Source organism: Cannabis sativa, chromosome 1, assembly GCF_029168945.1.
Source record: "Cannabis sativa cultivar Pink pepper isolate KNU-18-1 chromosome 1, ASM2916894v1, whole genome shotgun sequence".
Lineage (NCBI taxonomy): Eukaryota > Viridiplantae > Streptophyta > Magnoliopsida > Rosales > Cannabaceae > Cannabis > Cannabis sativa.
The window spans coordinates 9,242,663-9,262,100 of record NC_083601.1 but is presented as its reverse complement, the minus strand read 5'-3'; the positions used below and the strand labels follow the sequence as shown (position 1 = coordinate 9,262,100).

General features: G+C 31.8%; 1 protein-coding gene across 1 annotated transcript; it reads left to right on the top strand.

Annotated features, from left to right (window-relative positions):
* Nucleotides 1-9,516: 9,516 nt before the first annotated feature.
* On the top strand, nt 9,517-16,035 carry LOC115704948 (coronatine-insensitive protein 1). Its single transcript, XM_030632164.2, has 3 exons — nt 9,517-10,778; nt 13,451-13,922; nt 14,951-16,035. Exons 1-3 carry the CDS (start codon nt 10,300-10,302, stop codon nt 15,776-15,778), a joined length of 1,779 nt encoding a protein of 592 aa, XP_030488024.2. The 5' UTR covers nt 9,517-10,299; the 3' UTR covers nt 15,779-16,035.
* Nucleotides 16,036-19,438: the final 3,403 nt, after the last annotated feature.

The window sequence follows — 19,438 nt, the reverse complement described above, 5'->3', positions numbered from 1 at the left end:
GTTTGAGCAACTCAATACTATTAAGTGGAGGATATGATACTGTCGGAATAAGTGGATTTATGACAATATATGTATGACGAATCAAAGAACCACTTTTCATTACTTAGAAAAGACTTTCATCTCAAAAGTTTACATCTACAGACCTTTATATTTTCCTTATGAATTTGACGTTATTAAGCAAGGAAGAGCTTGGGCAACTGGATATTATTATGTGGAGGATATGACACTGGATTTATGACAAGGTGCTTATTGGGAAGGAACTTGTGGTTGATTGGGCTTTAGACTGTCTCCAACGCTCGCAAAAGATTCTCCCATAATGTCTACTCTCAATGGAGTGCACCTGGTTTGGATGTAGTGTAGGTGAAGCAGAAATTAGGAAAATATGAAGACTTTACTTTTTTATAACATATTTTTTTTAATTTAATTTAGTTATAGATTTTTAAAAATGTTTACATTTTTATGGTTTAAAATATATCGTATTTTTGTAATAAAACTTTTAAATACTATATTTTATAATTTTTCTTGTGTTTCTCCCATTTTGTCAGACCTGAACCAACCATGAGGTCCGATCTCTCATTGGAACTCTAGATTCACCTTATTCTGATTGCGTCGCATCCAAATGCGCCATTTATGCGCTCTGCGAACTCACCATAAATGGTACGGTTTTTATGCTAACCGCTAAGCTAAGGTTTCTGTCATACCGTCGACGGCTCTCTAGTCATCAAAGCCTTAAATGCGACGAAGTTGAGGGATCGTGGAGAAGCAGCGGTGGCTCAGGCTAAGTATTTGGAGAGATTGTGGTTGGCGAGGTGTAAGATGATCACAGATTTGGGGATTGGGTGTAGGATGCTTAAGTTGATTATCTTGAAATGGTGTTAGGGTTGGGTATTTTAGGGTGGGATTGATTGTTGTTAAATATAAAGAAATTCGTAGTTTGGATCTCTCTTTCTTGTCGGTAATTTCATCGTTTTTTTGGGTTGAGATTTAAATTTAAATTAGTGAATTATAATGATATTTGGAAGAAAATGGCGAGTTGATTAATTTTTTTTTTTGTCACAGATCACCGATGAATGCTTACCATCGATCTTGAGATTACAATATCTTGAAAATTGTTGGATTTTGTGCCCTAAATAAAACCTATTTCAATATAATCAGATTTACTAATTAATAAAAGATAAGAAATCATTTTATGTTGCATAATTCATATGATTTATTTCATGATTATATACTTAATGTATAAATTTTATTAAATTCAGAACATATATTTATTCATGATTATAGTGATGTCAACAGAGTAGAATATAATCATGATTATATGTTCAAAAGTTTAAGTCTCATGATTTGTCAGTACACTGGATTTAGACTGACACGATTATCAACGATAAGGTATACTTACACCTTGGATAAGAGTTATGTCCTTTCCAGGGTATTGGCAAAGTATACCAGTATCGGATGTATGGAGTATACATTGGATTGGACCGATATTGAACTTGGATAAGATATCATAAACTTACCGTTATATCTTTCTAAGTTAATATCACTGGTTGATCTTAGGTCTATAGATCTTAATCTTAATTTGGTTAGGTTCAGCTCAACTGTATTATTTATGTTCTTCAATTTGTTCGTTAAAGTCGACCAATCAGATCTTCTAGTGACATACATATTAAGGACATGAAATTTCAATTGAGTGGGAGCGCTAATCATATATTTATATATGTATATAATCTATAGCTTCTATAAGTATTTAGAAGTGAAACAATGATTTCCTTCGAGCTTGGCTTACTAGAGATATACATTTGAAATCTCATTTCAGTAATTATATTAGTTTACTGAAATATCATTTATAGGTAGCTAAGTGTTTTAAGGATAAAATACATTGTAAGGTAGAACCTTAAATTTGTCCTATTCGATGTAGATCATCTATAGAGGATCTTTGACTATTTGGATTGTAAGAATGGATAATCATAACGTATCTATATCTTGGTACATATAAAGCGTTCTATATAATTAAGAGTGCAATTCCGAATCTATAATGGCACAAGGAAGAATTAATAAGTTAGAGAATTTACTTTGTAAATTCTAGATCTACTTATTGGAAGCTTGGTTATATAGGCCAATGCTCCCCACACTAGTTAAGATAATACTGCTTGCAGACTCAGTTAATTTATTTTAATTAATCAATTATAATTCTAAAATTAGACTATGTCTTATTTATGAATTTTCACTAAGCAATGGCTTATTTGTGAAGAAAATAGGTTTTGGAGTTTATTTGTTAAATAAGAGACTTTGTTAAGTCTAATTAATAAATAAAATAAATAGTAATTTTATTTCATAATTAATTATAATTATTCAATAAATAGTTTTGACATTTATAGGATTGAAATTGAAAAATATGGTATTATTGAAAGAAGCATAAGTGGTTGAAATAAAGTGACAAAATTGTAACTAGTGAGGCCCATTAGTGTGGCTGGCTACTTAGTGATATTTGCCCATTATTTTATTCTTTATTTATCCATATAATTAAATCCTAAACCCTAGTTAAAATACTATAAAAGGTACATGATGCTCTCATCTCATCCAACAACAACAACTGACTATTCAACCACCCTAAACCTAGTTTTCATTCTCTGACAATTAATAAATGAGAGACGCCTTCTATAGTGATTTCGAGCCTCCTTTGTTCTTCACCAATTTGCCCATAGTGGTAGAGTGTCATGCCCACACATAGCAAGTCAAGTACTCAATCATAGTGCGGAAGACGGTGGTAACCAACTCGAAGGAGAGAAAGAGATCCAAGCTCAGATCTTGTTATTACTCTGTGACAAAAAGGAACAAGGGTTAGAGATTTGAGCTGAAGGAGTCATTATTATTTCGTTGCAATCAATGTAAGGTTTTCTAAACTTTTATGTGTTTAATTTCATCGTATTAGAAAATTCATATTTAGGGTGTTAATGAAATATACTTGTTGGTAAATCTAGATCCTAGTAAAATAAATCCCAACAGTTGGCCTCAGAGCCATGGTAATGATTTACTTCCATGAAATATGGATTTAAAACGATGGTTTTGTTGATTTGGACGTGTTCATGTTTGTTTATGTGTGATTTGATGATTGTTTGTAATTATGAAATTTTTCCATGAAAATAATTTTATTTTAATTCTGAAAATAATTTATTTGGATTTCTTGTAAAAAATTAAGCAATTTTAGTTTTTACGAAATTCAATTCCGATAAAAATTGAGAAAGATATGATGGTTTGATTTTTCGGGTCCAAGAGGTGTCGGAGCTTGGTGCTCGCACGCAATAGGAGCTTCGAACAAGACACTCATATGTGCGCATGGCTTGGACAAACTGTGTTTGAAGACACTATATCACCCGTTCAAACACGAGTGCCTCACCTAGGAGGCTGCAACTCATGCGCGTCCCACCCTGCACACGTTGAGGAAAACTGCCCAAGACACCCTGCTTCTTCCACCCTGCGTGCGCGGAATAGGCTGCTTGTAGCCTGTTTCTCGATAGCAAGGGTGATTTCATCCAAAATGCAATTTTTTTTGGTGATTTTTCACCTAATTTCTTATTTTTTGAATTTCAAACCCTAAATATCTAAATAAAATATTATTTTTAACATTTAAACTTAACTATCAAATTTACAAATTAGTAATATTTAATTTTTGAATAGATTATTATTAATTTGAGATATTTTGAGGTTTAAATTTAACAACTGATTATCTTATATTTTAATTTATGGTTAAATTTTTAAAATATATTAAGTTGTTAAAATTTACTGATTATTTGATTAAAAGATTAGATATTTTAATATTTAGTAAATTTTAAATTAAAAGATAGTATTATTCTTTTAATTTAAAATATTATATTAAAATTATCTTATATGATATATCAAGTAATTATAAATTTAAAATAAACTAGATACTTTTATAGATATCTTAACCATAATATTTTTAAATTTATAAATTGGTTATTTTGTGAAATATTTTATTCTTTATAAATTATAAGTTAGAAAAAATGATATTTTATATTATTTTACTTATTAGACATTTATAAATAATATTTAAAACATTCAAATAATCTATATATTTTTTGTAGAAATTTGAAAAAGGCTAAATTTGAGATATTTTGACATATAATTTAAAAAATTATCATTTGTTTATTATTTTACTCTTAAAATAATATTTCCTAACCATATCTATTTTAAAATTAGTTTATTTTGTTATTTTAATTTTATTAAATTATAAAATTAGAAAATGATATTAAAAATGTCTATTTGGTTATTTTTAAATCATTTATCTTATTAGATATTTAATTTAATTTGATAAAATAATCTAAATAAACCTAGATATTTTGAAATTAGTTTAAATTTGAAATTTTGAAAAATATGTAAGGTTGTTTCAACAACCCTAAATTTTTAAAATAATTAGTTATTTAAATGATAATTTAATTATATATTTAATAAATATCTCAACTTCATGTGGCGTCCCCGCTTCAAGCCTCCATTGGGTCCTTACACCCACCAAATGATGACTCTTATACACGAGTACGTCACTCTAGCTGGTTCATGGACAGACGATTGGCCTTACAAACCAAGGAGGTCACCCATCCTGAAATTACCCCAGGCCAAGCAAGCTTAACTGTGGAGTTCTTTCGAGATGGGCTACTGAAAAAAAAAAAGATGCACCTTGCTGATATAGGTAGTACCAATCAATCCATTTAAGCCATCTTCAACTGTGTAGTCCTATACCTACACAGTCTTAGAATCATCACACTTGACCTTCCCTAGGCGATGTGGGATTGCACAGCTTACTTGGTATTTCCCCTTTGGGATCACAGGAATACTGACTGTCACAATCACCCCCCTTATGATGTCTAACGTCCTCGTCGACCACACTTCTAGTTAGGTCAAGGCTCTGATACCATTTGTAATGTCCCCGCTTCAAGCCTCCATTGGGCCCTTACACCCACGAAATGATGGCTCTTATATACGAGTACGTCGCTCTGGCTGCTTCATGATCTGACGACTGACCCTACAGACTAACACGTATAGCGTGCTTTGTCGTCACTCACACGCTTCCTGGGAAAACTTTCCAAGAGGTCACCCATCCTGAAATTACCCCAGGCCAAGCACGCTTAACCGTGGAGTTCTTTCGAGATGGGCTACCGAAAAAAAAAGATGCACCTTGCTGATATAGGTAGTACCAATCAATCCATTTAAGCCATCTTCAACTGTGTAGTCCCATACCTACACAGTCTTAGAATCATCACACTTGACCTTCCCTAGGCGATGTGGGATTGCACAACTTACCTGGTATTTCCCCTTTCGGATCACAGGAATACTGACTGTCACAATCACCCCCCCTACAAGGTCTAACGTCCTCGTCGACCACACTTCTAGTTGGGTCAAGGCTCTGATACCATTTGTAATGTCCCCACTTCAAGCCTCCATTGGGCCCTTACACCCACGAAATGATGGCTCTTATATACGAGTACGTCACTCTGGCTGCTTCATGATCTGACGACTGACCCTACAGACCAACACGTATAGCGTGCTTTGTCCTCACTCACACGCTTCCTGGGAAAACTTCCCAAGAGGTCACCCATTCAAAAATTACTCCAGGCCAAGCACGCCTAACCGTGGAGTTCTTTCGAGATGGGCTGCCGAAAAATAAGATGCACCTTTTGTTGATAAAGGTAGTACCAATCAATCCATTTAAGCCCTCTTCAACTGTGTAGTCCCATACCTACACAGTCTCAGAATAATCACACTTGACCTTCCCCAGGCGATATGAGATTGCACAACTTATTTGGTAATTTTGTAGGAAAAATAATATTTTATGGCATAAATAAGAAAAAGAAATAAAGAAAAAGCGTATCAATTATTAAAGAAACTACGAATTAACTAAATTTTAGTTTTAGATAAATATATTCATGAAATTAGTTTGATATATTGTATATTGAAAATATTTTGTCCGGATTTAATTTTATCTTTGTTTGGAGTTAAAAATAGTATTTATGGCACCATTGAAAAAGAAATAAAAAGTGATAAATATATGGCCCAAATTCTAATGTACATAGGAACGTCTTTGTTGGCAAAATTCTGATGACGAGATGAGCTTTAAATATCTTTTGGTTTTTAATAAAGCTCTTATTGCTAAATAGGCATGGCGTATGTATGATTTTCCTGAGTCGTTGACTGCTAAGGTCTTGAGGGGAATTTACTTTCCCAATGGATATTTCCTTAATGATGTTGAAACCTGTAAGGGAACATATTTATGGAAGAATATTCTGTGGGGGAAAGGATTTGTTTCTTAATGGTGATCGGTGGTTAATTTGTGATGATACTCAGGTAAATTTAAAAACTAATGCCTGAAACCCTAAATCGATTGCATTTACTTCATATTCTTTTCATGGTCACCCTAGTGTCTCTATTGCTAGTGCTTTTTTGTTGGGAGATGGGAGTTGGAATTCTGCTTTAGTTGATCCTCTATGGTGAAGCTTCTCCTATTCCATCTATTCTAAGGTCCTTGCAAGTCCACGATCACCTTATTTGGCATTATAATGTGATCGGTACTTATTCCATGAAAACTAGTTGTTGGAATGCTATTAAATTGTTGGGTAGAGGTCATTTTTTTAGTTTGGATGGTAATTCTAAATGTGGTACATGCTTTGGTCTCTTAATGTCCCCTTGAAAGTAAATATCTTTTTGTGGAAAGCTAGTTTGAATTGGATTCCAACTATGGCTAACCTGGCCAAGCATACCCAGTGTGTTTTATTGTTATCGAAACTATATTTCATGCTCTTTGGGGTTGTGAGTGTCTATACCTAATTTATTTTAGGCTCCCTTTGTCTTTGAGTTTCCTGGGACTAACTTTTATTTCTTTATTTATGAGTGTATTCTCTAGCTTAAGAAGGAGGAGTTTAAAGATTTTGTTATCCGCCTTTGGCGGATGTTGTAAAGTAGGAATCATTGGGTTCACGATCAATGCCTCCTCAATAAGGAGATGGTCTTTGGATTTCTATCAAAGGTTTACTGATGCTAATGGTAGTAAATCCAAATACCCCTAATCATGTACTTCCATTCCAATGGATCCATCTTTTACAGTCATGGAATTCGAACACACCTTAGGGGTGCTTCCTCTAGTTGGTTCATAAAACATAATGTCGATGCGAGTATTTCTCTTTGGATCGTCATGTTGGATGTAGAGCCGTGGTTCGAGATCATACTGGTGTTGTTATTGCGTCAATGACATCGCCTTTTAATGCTTACTTATTTGCTCTTGTGGCAGAGGCGATGGCTGTTTTCCAAGGACTTCTCTTGTATTCTCGGCTGGGTCTTGCAAATGTTGAGGGGGAATCTGATTGCCAACGTGTGTGTTTGGCTTTGACTAATAAGACTCCCCTTCGAGAGGAATTTGGGTCTGTTATTTATAATAATATTTATGTCATTTCTTTTCAGCGTTATTTTACGTCCACTAATACCCTAGCACACAATCTTGCTCATTTTGCTCTTTCTTTAGATTGTGCTAAGGTGAGCCTATAAGTAGGGTGGATGCCCCACCTGAAATATGACTTGGTTCTAAGTAATTTGGAATTTATGTCTAAATAACTTTTTTTGGGCATTTATACAAATACTAGTCTAGTCGAAAATTATTAAATAATATTGTTTGATGTAGTGGTAAAATATTTTTGAAGTTTAAGTAAGTTAAAAGTTCAAACCTTCATACATACACTATTTTTTTTTTTTTTTTGTATAATTGTGAGGATTTAAACTGGAAATTAATAAAAAATGATTATATTAAAATTTATTTTAACATAATTGTGTACTATTTTATATTTTATTATAGCTAATTTTATAATTTTTATTAAAATGTTTGAGTCCATGTAATATAAAAATAATCATTATTATTAAACTCAATGATGTTTAATATTACTATTTGAGGTAGTGTTCTATAAATAGTTATTGATTTTTTCTATTTATTATTAAAAGTAAAATAAATCGAATCCAATATTAAATTACACGAATGACACTTCATTATAAAAGTGTCAGACACTCTAGTACTCTTTAGCATTTTATTATAAAAATAGATAATTGTCTTACTTAAAATTTATTTTTGGCTTTGTTCTTGCTGGTTAATTCTTCCTATTATTATTATGAGCATTGCTATTAGGTATCAGTAGTGTTTAGCACATTCTTGACATGTCGCGTTGTGATTGACTAGTGATACTCCCTAAAAACTATTGTATTAAATTATATGGGCCCGATACTTAATTGGACCAATAGCGATATTGACATATAAGAAGGTGCTAGGCACCATTAGTGCCCTTTACCATTTCTCTATTATTATTATTATTATTATTATTTTTAGGAAGCCGATTCTCCCTGATTGTTTTTGAGTTTGTACTCTGTTATTGGCTATTGCCGTTGAATGAAAAATTTCATTTCCCTTAAAAAAGGATTAAAAAAAAAGGCTAATTAGGATTTTTGCTCCCTGAACTTTGACATGTACCAAATCATGCCCCTTGAACTTTTAAGGTCATTGAAAATGCCCCCTGAACTATTGAGATTGTTGGATTTAAGGATTTTTTTTCTAATTTTAGTAAAAAAAGTCTAACATGGATGAAAGTTCAGGTAGCATAATTTAGTACATGTCAAAGTTCGAAGGACATGATTTGGTAGATATCAAAGTCTGGGGAACATGATTTAGTACATAAATCCAACAATCTCAATAGTTCAGGGGCATTTTCAATGGCCTTAAAAGTTCAGGGGACATGATTTGATACATATTAAAGTTCAGGGGCAAAAATTATAATTAGCAAAAAAAAAAATTATTTTGAATGAGAGAAGTTATTGGAGGTGCTTTAATAAATGAATATGTTAGGTAATAAATCGTTATTATTTATTTTTCTATCTTGTATGGCGTAGTTTGAAAATTTATTCGAGGTGTTTACTAATAAAGTTTTCTAATTAGTATGGTTGATTGAAAAGTGATAATAATTAATTTTTTTTTTCAAAGATAACTAATTGTGAAACACTAATAAGGACTTATCTGACTTATACATGAAAAGGGGTCATAGGTTGACAATCTACTTACAAAGTAATCATCAAATATAAACTAAATTTAGCCATATATATATATATATATACAAGTATAAACTAAATCAAGCATTTATTTCACTAATAGTTCTCTACTATTGCATAAATCTCTCAAAGAAAAAACAAAATAATTGAATTTGATGTAACCAAAGAAAATCTCATTGTTCAAAAAAAAAAAAAAAGAAAAAAGAAAATCTCAAGAATAAACGTAACGTATACCGTTAGCTGAATGAAAGAGAAGAAACACATAACCAGTAGTACATCGCCACGTCACTTAACACAGCTCAGCTCAGGTATATATAGTTAGATATTATTATTATTTTGCCATAATTCATTAAACGGCGACGTATTGAGTTCATTCACAGTCCTAGTAGTCCTAGTCCCCAGCCCCAGCCCCAGCCCCAGCCCCAGACCGACCCCATTGATTTTTTTGTCGTTATCTCTTTATCTTTTTTCCCTCTCTTGTAAGTTGTTGTATTGCTTCTCTTTCCTCCGCCCCCATCTATTCTCTCCACTTCTCCTCTTCTCCTCCTCTTCTTTCTTCCATTCTTTTTTATAATATATATAAATAAATTCAACGAATAAAAATAAAAACAATTTTGGCTTTTCTGTCTTCTTTTCTTTTATTTATGTTTTTTATTCAAGCGCATAATATAGACCCCTAACTAGGATCTGATCCAGTAATCTCTTCTTCAACAAAAACCGCTCCAACTGTCGCCGCCGGAATAGGTTCCCGACTCCTCTTCCCTCAGGTATCTTCTTCTTTCTGATCAAAGCTTCATACGAGAACAACTTATGTGGTTCGCGTTCGCAGCACCTCCGTCCTTCCTTGCTCTCCGATTGGTCAAAGCCTCGATCTACTCTCGATTCATTTGGCCACCGTTGCTTCTATGCACCTCCGTTTTTCCCCGGATCTAATCGCCGGTCTGAAGACTGAGCTCGCCGTCTGTCCTAAGTTTCCTTCTTTGATAACGAACTTTACTTTCTGTTTTTAGACATGAGATTAGAAGCTGTTGAGTAGGTTTGAGCTACGAAGAATTTAACCTGTTATCTTGTTTTTCGGTACTTGGAAGCTTTAGGTTTGTCGAACTTTAGCTCGGACTTGTGGAAGTTGAAGTTCTGTGATTGAAGAGAGAAGAGAAATTACATATAAATTATATATTTATATATTTATAATTTGGTATTTGATTTTTATATATGGCTATGGAGGATCGAAGGATGAGTGTAGGAATGTCCGATGAGGTACTCGGATGTGTGATGCCTTATATCGACGACCCAAAGGATCGCGATGCCGTTTCACTTGTCTGCCGCTCGTGGTACGAGCTTGATGCGCTCACCAGAAAGCACGTTACGATCGCTCTTTGCTATACCACAACTCCTGATCGGCTTAGAAGTAGATTTGAGTTTCTCGAGTCTCTGAAACTTAAGGGGAAGCCTAGGGCCGCCATGTTTAATCTGATACCGGAGGATTGGGGAGGTTTCGTCACTCCGTGGGTTAGAGCAATTTCTGAGTCTTTTCAATGCTTAAGGTCTTTACACTTTCGCCGCATGATAGTGAAGGATTCGGACCTTGAACTACTAGCTCGCTCTCGTGGTCGTGAGCTCGAGGCGCTTAAAATCGACAAGTGCTCTGGGTTCTCAACGGATGGCCTTTTGCATATAGGCCGCTTCTGCAGGTATTCTTCTTTAATTACATGGTTTTGATTAGAAAAGTAGAAGAAATATCTTTGAATAATTCGATTCAGTTTGTAGATTGGTGCTAATTAAATTTCTTTTTACCAATTTTTCTAAATTAGTTTTATAATGCTGCAAGAAAAATTCAGTTCATAATATTCAATAGACTAAGTGAAGCTATATTTTTCTTTCGCTTAAATGGATAGGCTGTATTATACGGCTGAGCTTACTTCCTCTTTTATACCTGTAATCTTTGGAATTTAGGGGGCCTTTCTATCTGTGATGGAATATGAAGCATTTATTATGGGATGCATATGGTTCACATATTACCTTGTTTTCACACTGAAACAGTCTCATTTATCATGAAGTTTTTTTTTTTTTTTTGAAGAACATTTATCATGAAGTTAGTAATTAGCCAAAGTTTGTTATTTGGGTTTTGTAATTTCGACATGGTGAGTCTAAGTATGTAAGAAAAAGATTCTTTGTTGTTGTCTGCTTTGGGTTGTGCAGAAGTTATATGCCATTATCTTAAATGCATTGTAGACGTTATATGCAGTTTTCTTTAATGCGTAGTAAACGTTATATGCAATTTTTTTTTTATGTATGCATAATAGACAGATATCTTGATCGACTTATATTTGAAGTTCGCCAAAACTAGACAAAACATTTGCTTGGTATATTGATTTCTTTGAATTTTAAATTACGGGTTTGCAAATTTAGTATGTTCACCTTAAATGTAGTACATCTGGAATTTGAAACCATACTCCACCTTACTGATATTTTGAATACTTGTTTTATTTCGGGAAATAAAAAAGGCCAGGTTGCTCAAAGTTTGTGATTTTGTGAGGAGGAAAAAAAAAACACCTATTTTTGTATCATGGTGGCTTAAAAAACTGAAGAGTTGTTTTATTGTTATTCATATCCTTTGCAACAACAGGCTATGCTGGACGAGACTAGACAAACCCCTATTTCCTTTGTGGCGTAGTAAACATTATATGCCATTTCTTTATTGTGTATCAGACAACTTGATCGATCGACTTATAGTTATAGTAGTAGTTAGCCAAAACTAGACAAATCCTTTGCTTGAGATATTGACTTCCTTGCATTTTATATAGTGTAGTCTTTTAAGGCGTGTCACTTTAGTGTGTCCACCTTAAATATAGTGGATAGGGAGTTCAAAAATATACTCAACCATGCTGATATTTTGAATTCTGGATTATTTCGGGGAATAAAATGGCCAGGCTGCTCAATGATTAGTAATTTTGTGAGAAAAGAAAGAAAATGAACCCTATTTTTGTCTCATGGTGGCTTAAAGTTAAGAGTGTTTTATCGGTGTTAATATCCTATGTGATACCAGACTACGCAGGTTGAGGATGCTGGGTTGTGAGTGCTTTGCATAAGTCACTAGCTCTATGTATGCATAGATGGAAAGAATTGCTAAATGATTGGATATGAAACATTAACAATTTGTATTGAAAGATGGCTGGTCACTGTGGAAACAATATTGACTTGGAATTCTGCTGTGTGGGAGAATTAGAGTATTATCCATTGTTTATTAATTTACTATGGAAAGTTGTTACAGATTAAATTGTCAACAAAGTTTTCAAGGTTAAGAATTACTTTCACCTTTGACCCTATAAAAAGCGTCAAAATACATTTTATCTAGATGGTTTAGTATCTGATGCCAAATGAAAAGATGATTTTTTAATACTTTTGCTTTGATACTCATCCAGAAACTTTTTTTTTTATCATCTAAGTGCAATGTTGTGCTATCTTTCTTGTTGAAATAATAATAATAAAAAAAATGGAAGTTTGTGCTTTCGTGATGTGTGTTGAGTTATGGTCTGATGACTTGAAGGCTTGATTTTAATTCTTAAGTCTCGCAATAATTTGGATGTTACTGAAAAGGGAATATTGATGCATCTGCATCAATTAAGTGTAAGAACCATGTTATTAGCATAAGTGAATCAGTTGTCAATTTCTGTTGGAAAGTTTCTACCCCCTACCCAAGTTCTCTGGCTAAATAAAGTTACATTTTTTCACTCCCTTCTTCTTCTAAGAATCGCCAATTAATTATTTGAACTTTCCTGTTCACATATGATTGTCTTTCTGTCTTCCTCTCCTTTTGAGTCATTCAACCAAATTTCTTCAATATAGTGAAGTGAAATGGAAGGTTTATTTAAATTTAATTTTGCATCGGGGTGTTAATAAGAGCAAGTAACACAGTGGAAGGTTAGATAATGTTTTGTCATACAAACAATAGACAATAGCTAATTTATCTGAAGTTTGATTGATTTTGATCTTGATGTTTTTCTTTTTTCTTTTTCTTTTTTCTTTTTCCATGATGTGACTTCTATTGTTTCCATTTAGATCAGTTTCTAACATCCTACGCCTTTATTCCATTTACGCATCTAATGTATCTCACCTGGTCAAAGTGGTTGTAGAGTTTACTTTTGTTTGTGCTTGATAAACCCATCAACTTGCCTGCTATGTTACTACTCTGGCTTATTGTGAAAGTTCTTTTTTTGGTCTAAATTTCATTGCGCTTTCTTAGTGAATTTTCTAGATGTGACATTGCCTTTTCCAATCAACCGAATCCAAGCGGTTGGTTCTAGAATCTTAATGTTAACATATACCATAGGAAATGTGTGAATTGTTACTTTTTTTTTATCAGGAGTTTAAGAACCTTGTTTTTGGAGGAGAGCTCAATAAATGACAAAGACGGTGAGTGGCTGCATGAACTTGCAGTGAACAACTCAGTTCTTGAGACCTTAAATTTTTACATGACAGATCTTGCCAAAGTCAAGTTTGAGGACCTTGCACTGATAGCCAAGAATTGTCGCTCATTAATTTCTGTCAAAATTAGTGATTGTGAAATTTTGGATCTTGTGAAGTTCTTCCGTGCTGCAGTTGCATTAGAAGAATTTTGTGGGGGTTCTTTCAATGAGCATCCAGAAAAGTACACGGCCATATCATTACCACAAAAATTATGCCGTCTGGGTCTAACATACATGGGCAATAATGAACTCCCAATAGTATTCCCTTTGACAAACCTACTGAAAAAGCTGGATCTTCTCTATGCGTTACTTAATACAGAGGATCATTGTACATTAATTCAAAGGTGTCCTAATTTGGAAGTGCTTGAGGTAATATCACTATCCCTGTTCTCGTGTTTTTCATTACTTGTTCCCTTGTGCGCTTGTCATGTTCCCATGTGAGTCTCGGTTAGTCATGATTTAGCATATTGATGAAAAGTAAAATTCTATGGTATCATTGCTGTACTTGTATAATTTCCTTTAAGGAACACGTCACTCATTTTTGTACGTAGATTTTTATGGGCATATAAGTGCAGCTATTTTGTTGCTATTTCTTCCATTTTGGTAATTTTCCTATAAGTAACTTAGGTACTTTTACCCTCTTCTTAAACTTGGATTTAGAAAGATAGTGATTTATTATTTTCTCTAGATTCAAACTGTAAATGAAGGGACCTTTTACGGGAAAAGAGTGTTCATTTTAATTTAATCTAATAGAATTTAGAATTTTATAAATATATTAGAAATGGGATAAGATTGAAAAAATTGTTAACTTTCTTATAGTATTCCTTACCAAAATCTAATAATAAAATTTAGAGAAATTTTATAGTACACCCTTTCATGTTTTTGACATTTAGATAGTTTTAATCTTAAATTTTTTTGTATGATATATTGTGGTCATTGTCTCACATGAAATATATGGTAAAGTATTGAGCCATATATAAGAACACGTGCCATTCTACTTATCATCAATTGGTTTTAAGATGGAATTCTATGATTCTCAACATGATAGTATATAACATAGTTCAAACAGTCTCTTGCACACTTGTTTCTTTAATTTTATACGCATGTGATTGTTTGAACCTTGCTTTTTATATTATAAATTATTCTAAATTTTTTAAAAATTTGCAGAATGTCTTTAATAATTACATTATACACCACCATATAAAAAAATAGTGCATCGTTGCAAAGGGGTGCACCGTAGAAGTATCTTCAAATTTATATTGCATACATAGCCTTAATATCTTCTATACAACCAGTGTATATGGTGAACCCTAAGGATTTTATTTTCAGGGCTTCTGTTTGGTAGTCATAGCTGTTTAGGAAATATATTCTAATAATCTTTTATTGATATTGAACAGACAAGGAATGTCATTGGAGATAGAGGATTGGAAGTTCTTGCCCAGAGTTGCAAGAAGCTAAAGAGGCTCAGAATTGAGCGAGGTGATGATGATGAGCAAGGGATGGAGGATGAAGAAGGTGTTGTCTCACAAAGGGGGTTGATAGCTTTGGCCCAAGGCTGTCTTGAACTAGAATACTTGGCTGTCTATGTTTCCGATATTACAAATTCATCATTGGAATGCATTGGCACCTACTCTAAGAACCTTTGTGATTTTCGTCTAGTTTTGCTTGATAGAGAAGAGACGGTAACAGATTTGCCTCTTGATAATGGAGTTCGAGCTCTTTTGAGAGGCTGTGGAAAGCTTAAAAGGTTTGCCCTGTATCTCAGGCATGGGGGTTTGACTGATGCTGGTCTAGGCTATATTGGCCAGTATAGTCAAAATATAAGGTGGATGCTTTTGGGCTATGTTGGCGAGTCTGATGCAGGTCTTTTGGAGTTCTCTAAGGGATGTCCTAGCCTGCAAAAACTAGAGATGAGAGGATGTTCCTTCAGCGAGCACGCTCTAGCTAGTGCGGTGATGCAGCTCACTTCGCTGAGGTACTTGTGGGTGCAAGGATATAGAGCATCCTCAGTTGTGCCTGGTCGTGATCTTTTGGCAATGGCTCGCCCGTTTTGGAATATCGAGCTAATTCCTTCTAGACGAGTCGTACTTCCTGATAATGTCGGGGAGCCTATGATGGTAGAACATCCAGCTCACATACTTGCGTATTACTCCCTTGCTGGACAAAGAACAGATTTTCCGAATTCTGTTATTCCGTTAGAACCAGCAGCTGTGATTCCCGAGTAGAGTTGTACATACTACTTTTTCCTCCACCTTCCTCAATGAAGTCTCTTGCCTCGCAATGTTTATAAATTAATGTTAACGTGCTTCTTTTCTTTTTTGCTAAGATGGTGGTAATTTCAGGTTTTTACTTTTTTTTTTATTTATTTAATTCTAGACCGTAGTCCTGTAATAAAGTTTGGGTTTCTTGTGTAATCTGAAAACATATGCAGTTCTTGATGAAAATACAGTATCAGTTCCCTGCAGGGAGCAGTTAGCTTGAAGGGCTTTTCTTTTGCCTGAAGAAATTGTTGTTGTGATTGAGCATCTCATCTTTGCATAATGAATTACAAATTTACACTTTTTTATTTCTCGCTAAAGTGATTTCTCTCAATGTACCTTTTTTTTTTACTTTCGAAAGGGACAATTTTTATTATAAGTTAAATCTAGTTGTTTTATATATGTTAGGAGTGTTTATACAATTCAATCCATATTATTTTGCTCATAGTGATACTATATCCGATCTGCATTAAGTGCGGATTTTAAATTGGATTCAATCCAATCCGTGCACTAACTCAAATCTAATCTAATATGCAAAATTGCGGATTAGATTTTGTTATTTTTTGATATTAAATTATTTAATATTTATGAAGAATTTTTTTTTTTTTTCACATAACTAACAATAAAATACAATAAATTATTGTTATTTTATGTCTCCAACAACAAATTAAAATAAATAAAATAACAAATAACAAATTCAAATGATGAAAAAAAAATTGTATGTATAAAAAAATATTTAATTTTGTTTTAAATTATATGTTGAAAAAAAAAATTATATATAACAATAGAATATACATTTAATCTTTTAAGTTTTGATATTATATATATATATTAGACTTTTAAATTATTATTTTCTTTACATTTTAATTGTATATATGATTTTTTAATTTTTTTTTTTTATAAATATGTGTGGATTGGATTTGATCGATTATTTTTACTTGTCAGTCAACATCCAATCTGCACAAGTGCGAATTTTGAATTTTTTAATCCAATCTAATTCGCACAACTGCGGATATTCGCACTTTGCCGATTGGATTGGATTGCATCGTGCGAATATCCGCACTTATAATTGTATTAATATTTTAACTTATAATTGTATTAGAGTTGTTGTTATTTAATTATTAATTTAAATAATAATAATAATAAGGGCTTTTATCATAAATGTACAGCAAAAACAATATAATTACAAAAAATGTGCAAAAAAAAAATTATTTTAAAAACTTATATATTTTGAAAAATTATTACATCAAACCATACATATTAATCATTAAATAATAAACAATGTTTATTAAAACTCAAAATAAACAATTTCGTAAAATTAATTAAACAATTTTATAAAAATAAACAAGTTAATTTTTTTCATTAAAAAATAAATGTTTATTATCTATTTTAGTATGAATTACTATAATTTAATAAGTTTTTTTTTAATAAAATACAATATCAAAATTACAAACATTAATGTATATAAATATAAATCAATACTTAAAATTACTAAAAATAAACATGACACATAGAGTGATATAATAAACATATCTGAATATTATTATTTTGTTTATTAAATTAGTATGTTTAATAAATAGAAAACAAAATAAACATATATATACAAAGTATTTTATATTATTAGTATGTTTATTATAATTGTAAACATAAAAACAGACATAAACAATTTATACTATACTAAAATTGTTTCTATATATTCATTATTTTCTAATGAATTAGTGAACAAATTTTCTATTGAAGTATAATTCTTACATAAAAAAAAATAAATAAACAAACATAACTTTATAAACTCCAAAAATTATTTAATTAGAAAAAATAAACATGACACAATAAACAAAGAAAAAGATAAAGATAAACAAGTTTTTTATATATATTATTTATTTTCTAAAAATTACTAAAAAATGAACATAACACACATAGAGTGATATAATAAACTTATATGAATATTATTATTTTGTTTATTAAATTAGTATGTTTAATTAATAGAAAATAAAATAAACACATATATAAAATATTTTATATTATTGGTATGTTTTTTATTATAATTGTAAACATAAAAATAAACATAGCCAATATTACCATATATATAATAATCAATAATTATTACCATATATATTATAAAAGAAATTGAAAAAAAGTTTTTAATTATATATAAAAATGTATGAGAAAATGATAATAAGTTTTTTTGCACATATTTTGTAATTAATTAAAATAATGTATACAAAATTGTAAAATGCCCTAATAATAAAATTAAGAGACTTTTTCATTTTTACACTTTAAATAGTTTTTTTTTTTTTTTTTTTTTTTTTTTGCATTTTTACGGAATTCTACATAGAAACCCCTATTACAACTAGCGCTGCAACCTAAATTGCAACAGAAAATCGTACAGAAACCCCTATTACAACTAGCGCTGCAACCATTTTAGAAATCCAAACCATAAATTTGAACAAAAAAAATTAAAAAATAGTATATAAATATTATCTTAAATATATAAAGGCTACCTTACCAGATTGTCTAAAAAATATAAGCCATGAAAAAAGGCTATTAATAAATGTCTCCCCATAATTAAAAAGTTACTATATACAGCCACACAAAAAATATATCATATGTATATAAGAGTATTAGATGGGAACTCCGGATCATCTATTGCCTTCGAGAAGTTAAAAGGGGTAGCCGAGGCCTGCTCTATTAAGCCTGAAAAGCGTATAAAGATAATTTTTTAGATTATAAATAAGAGTTGAATATTTCATATATACTTATTTGTTAAATTATTAATATTTAATATTAAATAATTTATACATAAATATAAAAAAATTCATTATTCAAATAAGAGGTTGTGACTTATAGTTGTATGAAGAATTGAGATCACTTAGCCATGAATAAAATAGTCAGCAATATATTAAAATTTAGGAGTCTTTAATCAACGGTTGCTAGTACAGTTCACTGATGCCCATTGTTCAATGCAAGTAATCTTGATTCGAATTACTAATGTAGCATGACATCTAAGTGAAGGTGTAGTATATGTTAGAGATTATATATCGCAATGACCAATATGAATAAAGTTATCTTTATCAAACTTACCATTACCATAAAGACCTAATTCATATCATAATGATGATCAATAGTAGATCGGCCTGAATCCTGAGTAATCATGAACTCTTGTTCATGTTATTAGTTTCTTTGATTCACTCGTTAAAGTTTCTCAGAGAAGATGATTCTTATAAATTCTATTTTAGGAATCTAATAATATGGATGACTGAGAACATGATCTACAATTATCGAATCCTAACTTTCTTGACGGATCGAATGTTGATTCCCTTTATGTCACTACAACAAAAATTATTATTAGGGGCAGACTTATTACCGGCGGAATAGATCCGCCCCTAATAATAAGGGTTATTACCAGCGGAGTACACTTTCTGCCGCTAATAGTAAAAAATAATAATTTTTTTATTTAAAATCTTTTTTCTTTAGTAATAGCAGCAGGAAACAAAGTATTAGCGGCGGAACTTTTCGTTGATTATTCAAAATGTAAAATGTGCGGGAAAAATCCCGCTTTTATTTTTAATTTATCATTAGCAGCGGACTTATACCGGCGGACTCCGCTGGTAATAAATATTAATTTAT

What these genes read in the sequence shown, in the direction of transcription:
- LOC115704948 (XM_030632164.2), top strand. Translation starts at nt 10,300, where the DNA reads ATGGCTATGGAGGATCGAAGGATGAGTGTAGGAATGTCCGATGAGGTA. An exon ending in CATATAGGCCGCTTCTGCAG is followed by an intron (nt 10,779 to 13,450) that starts GTATTCTTCTTT and finishes TTTTTTTATCAG; the next exon opens with GAGTTTAAGAACCTTGTTTT. An exon ending in CTAATTTGGAAGTGCTTGAG is followed by an intron (nt 13,923 to 14,950) that starts GTAATATCACTA and finishes GATATTGAACAG; the next exon opens with ACAAGGAATGTCATTGGAGA.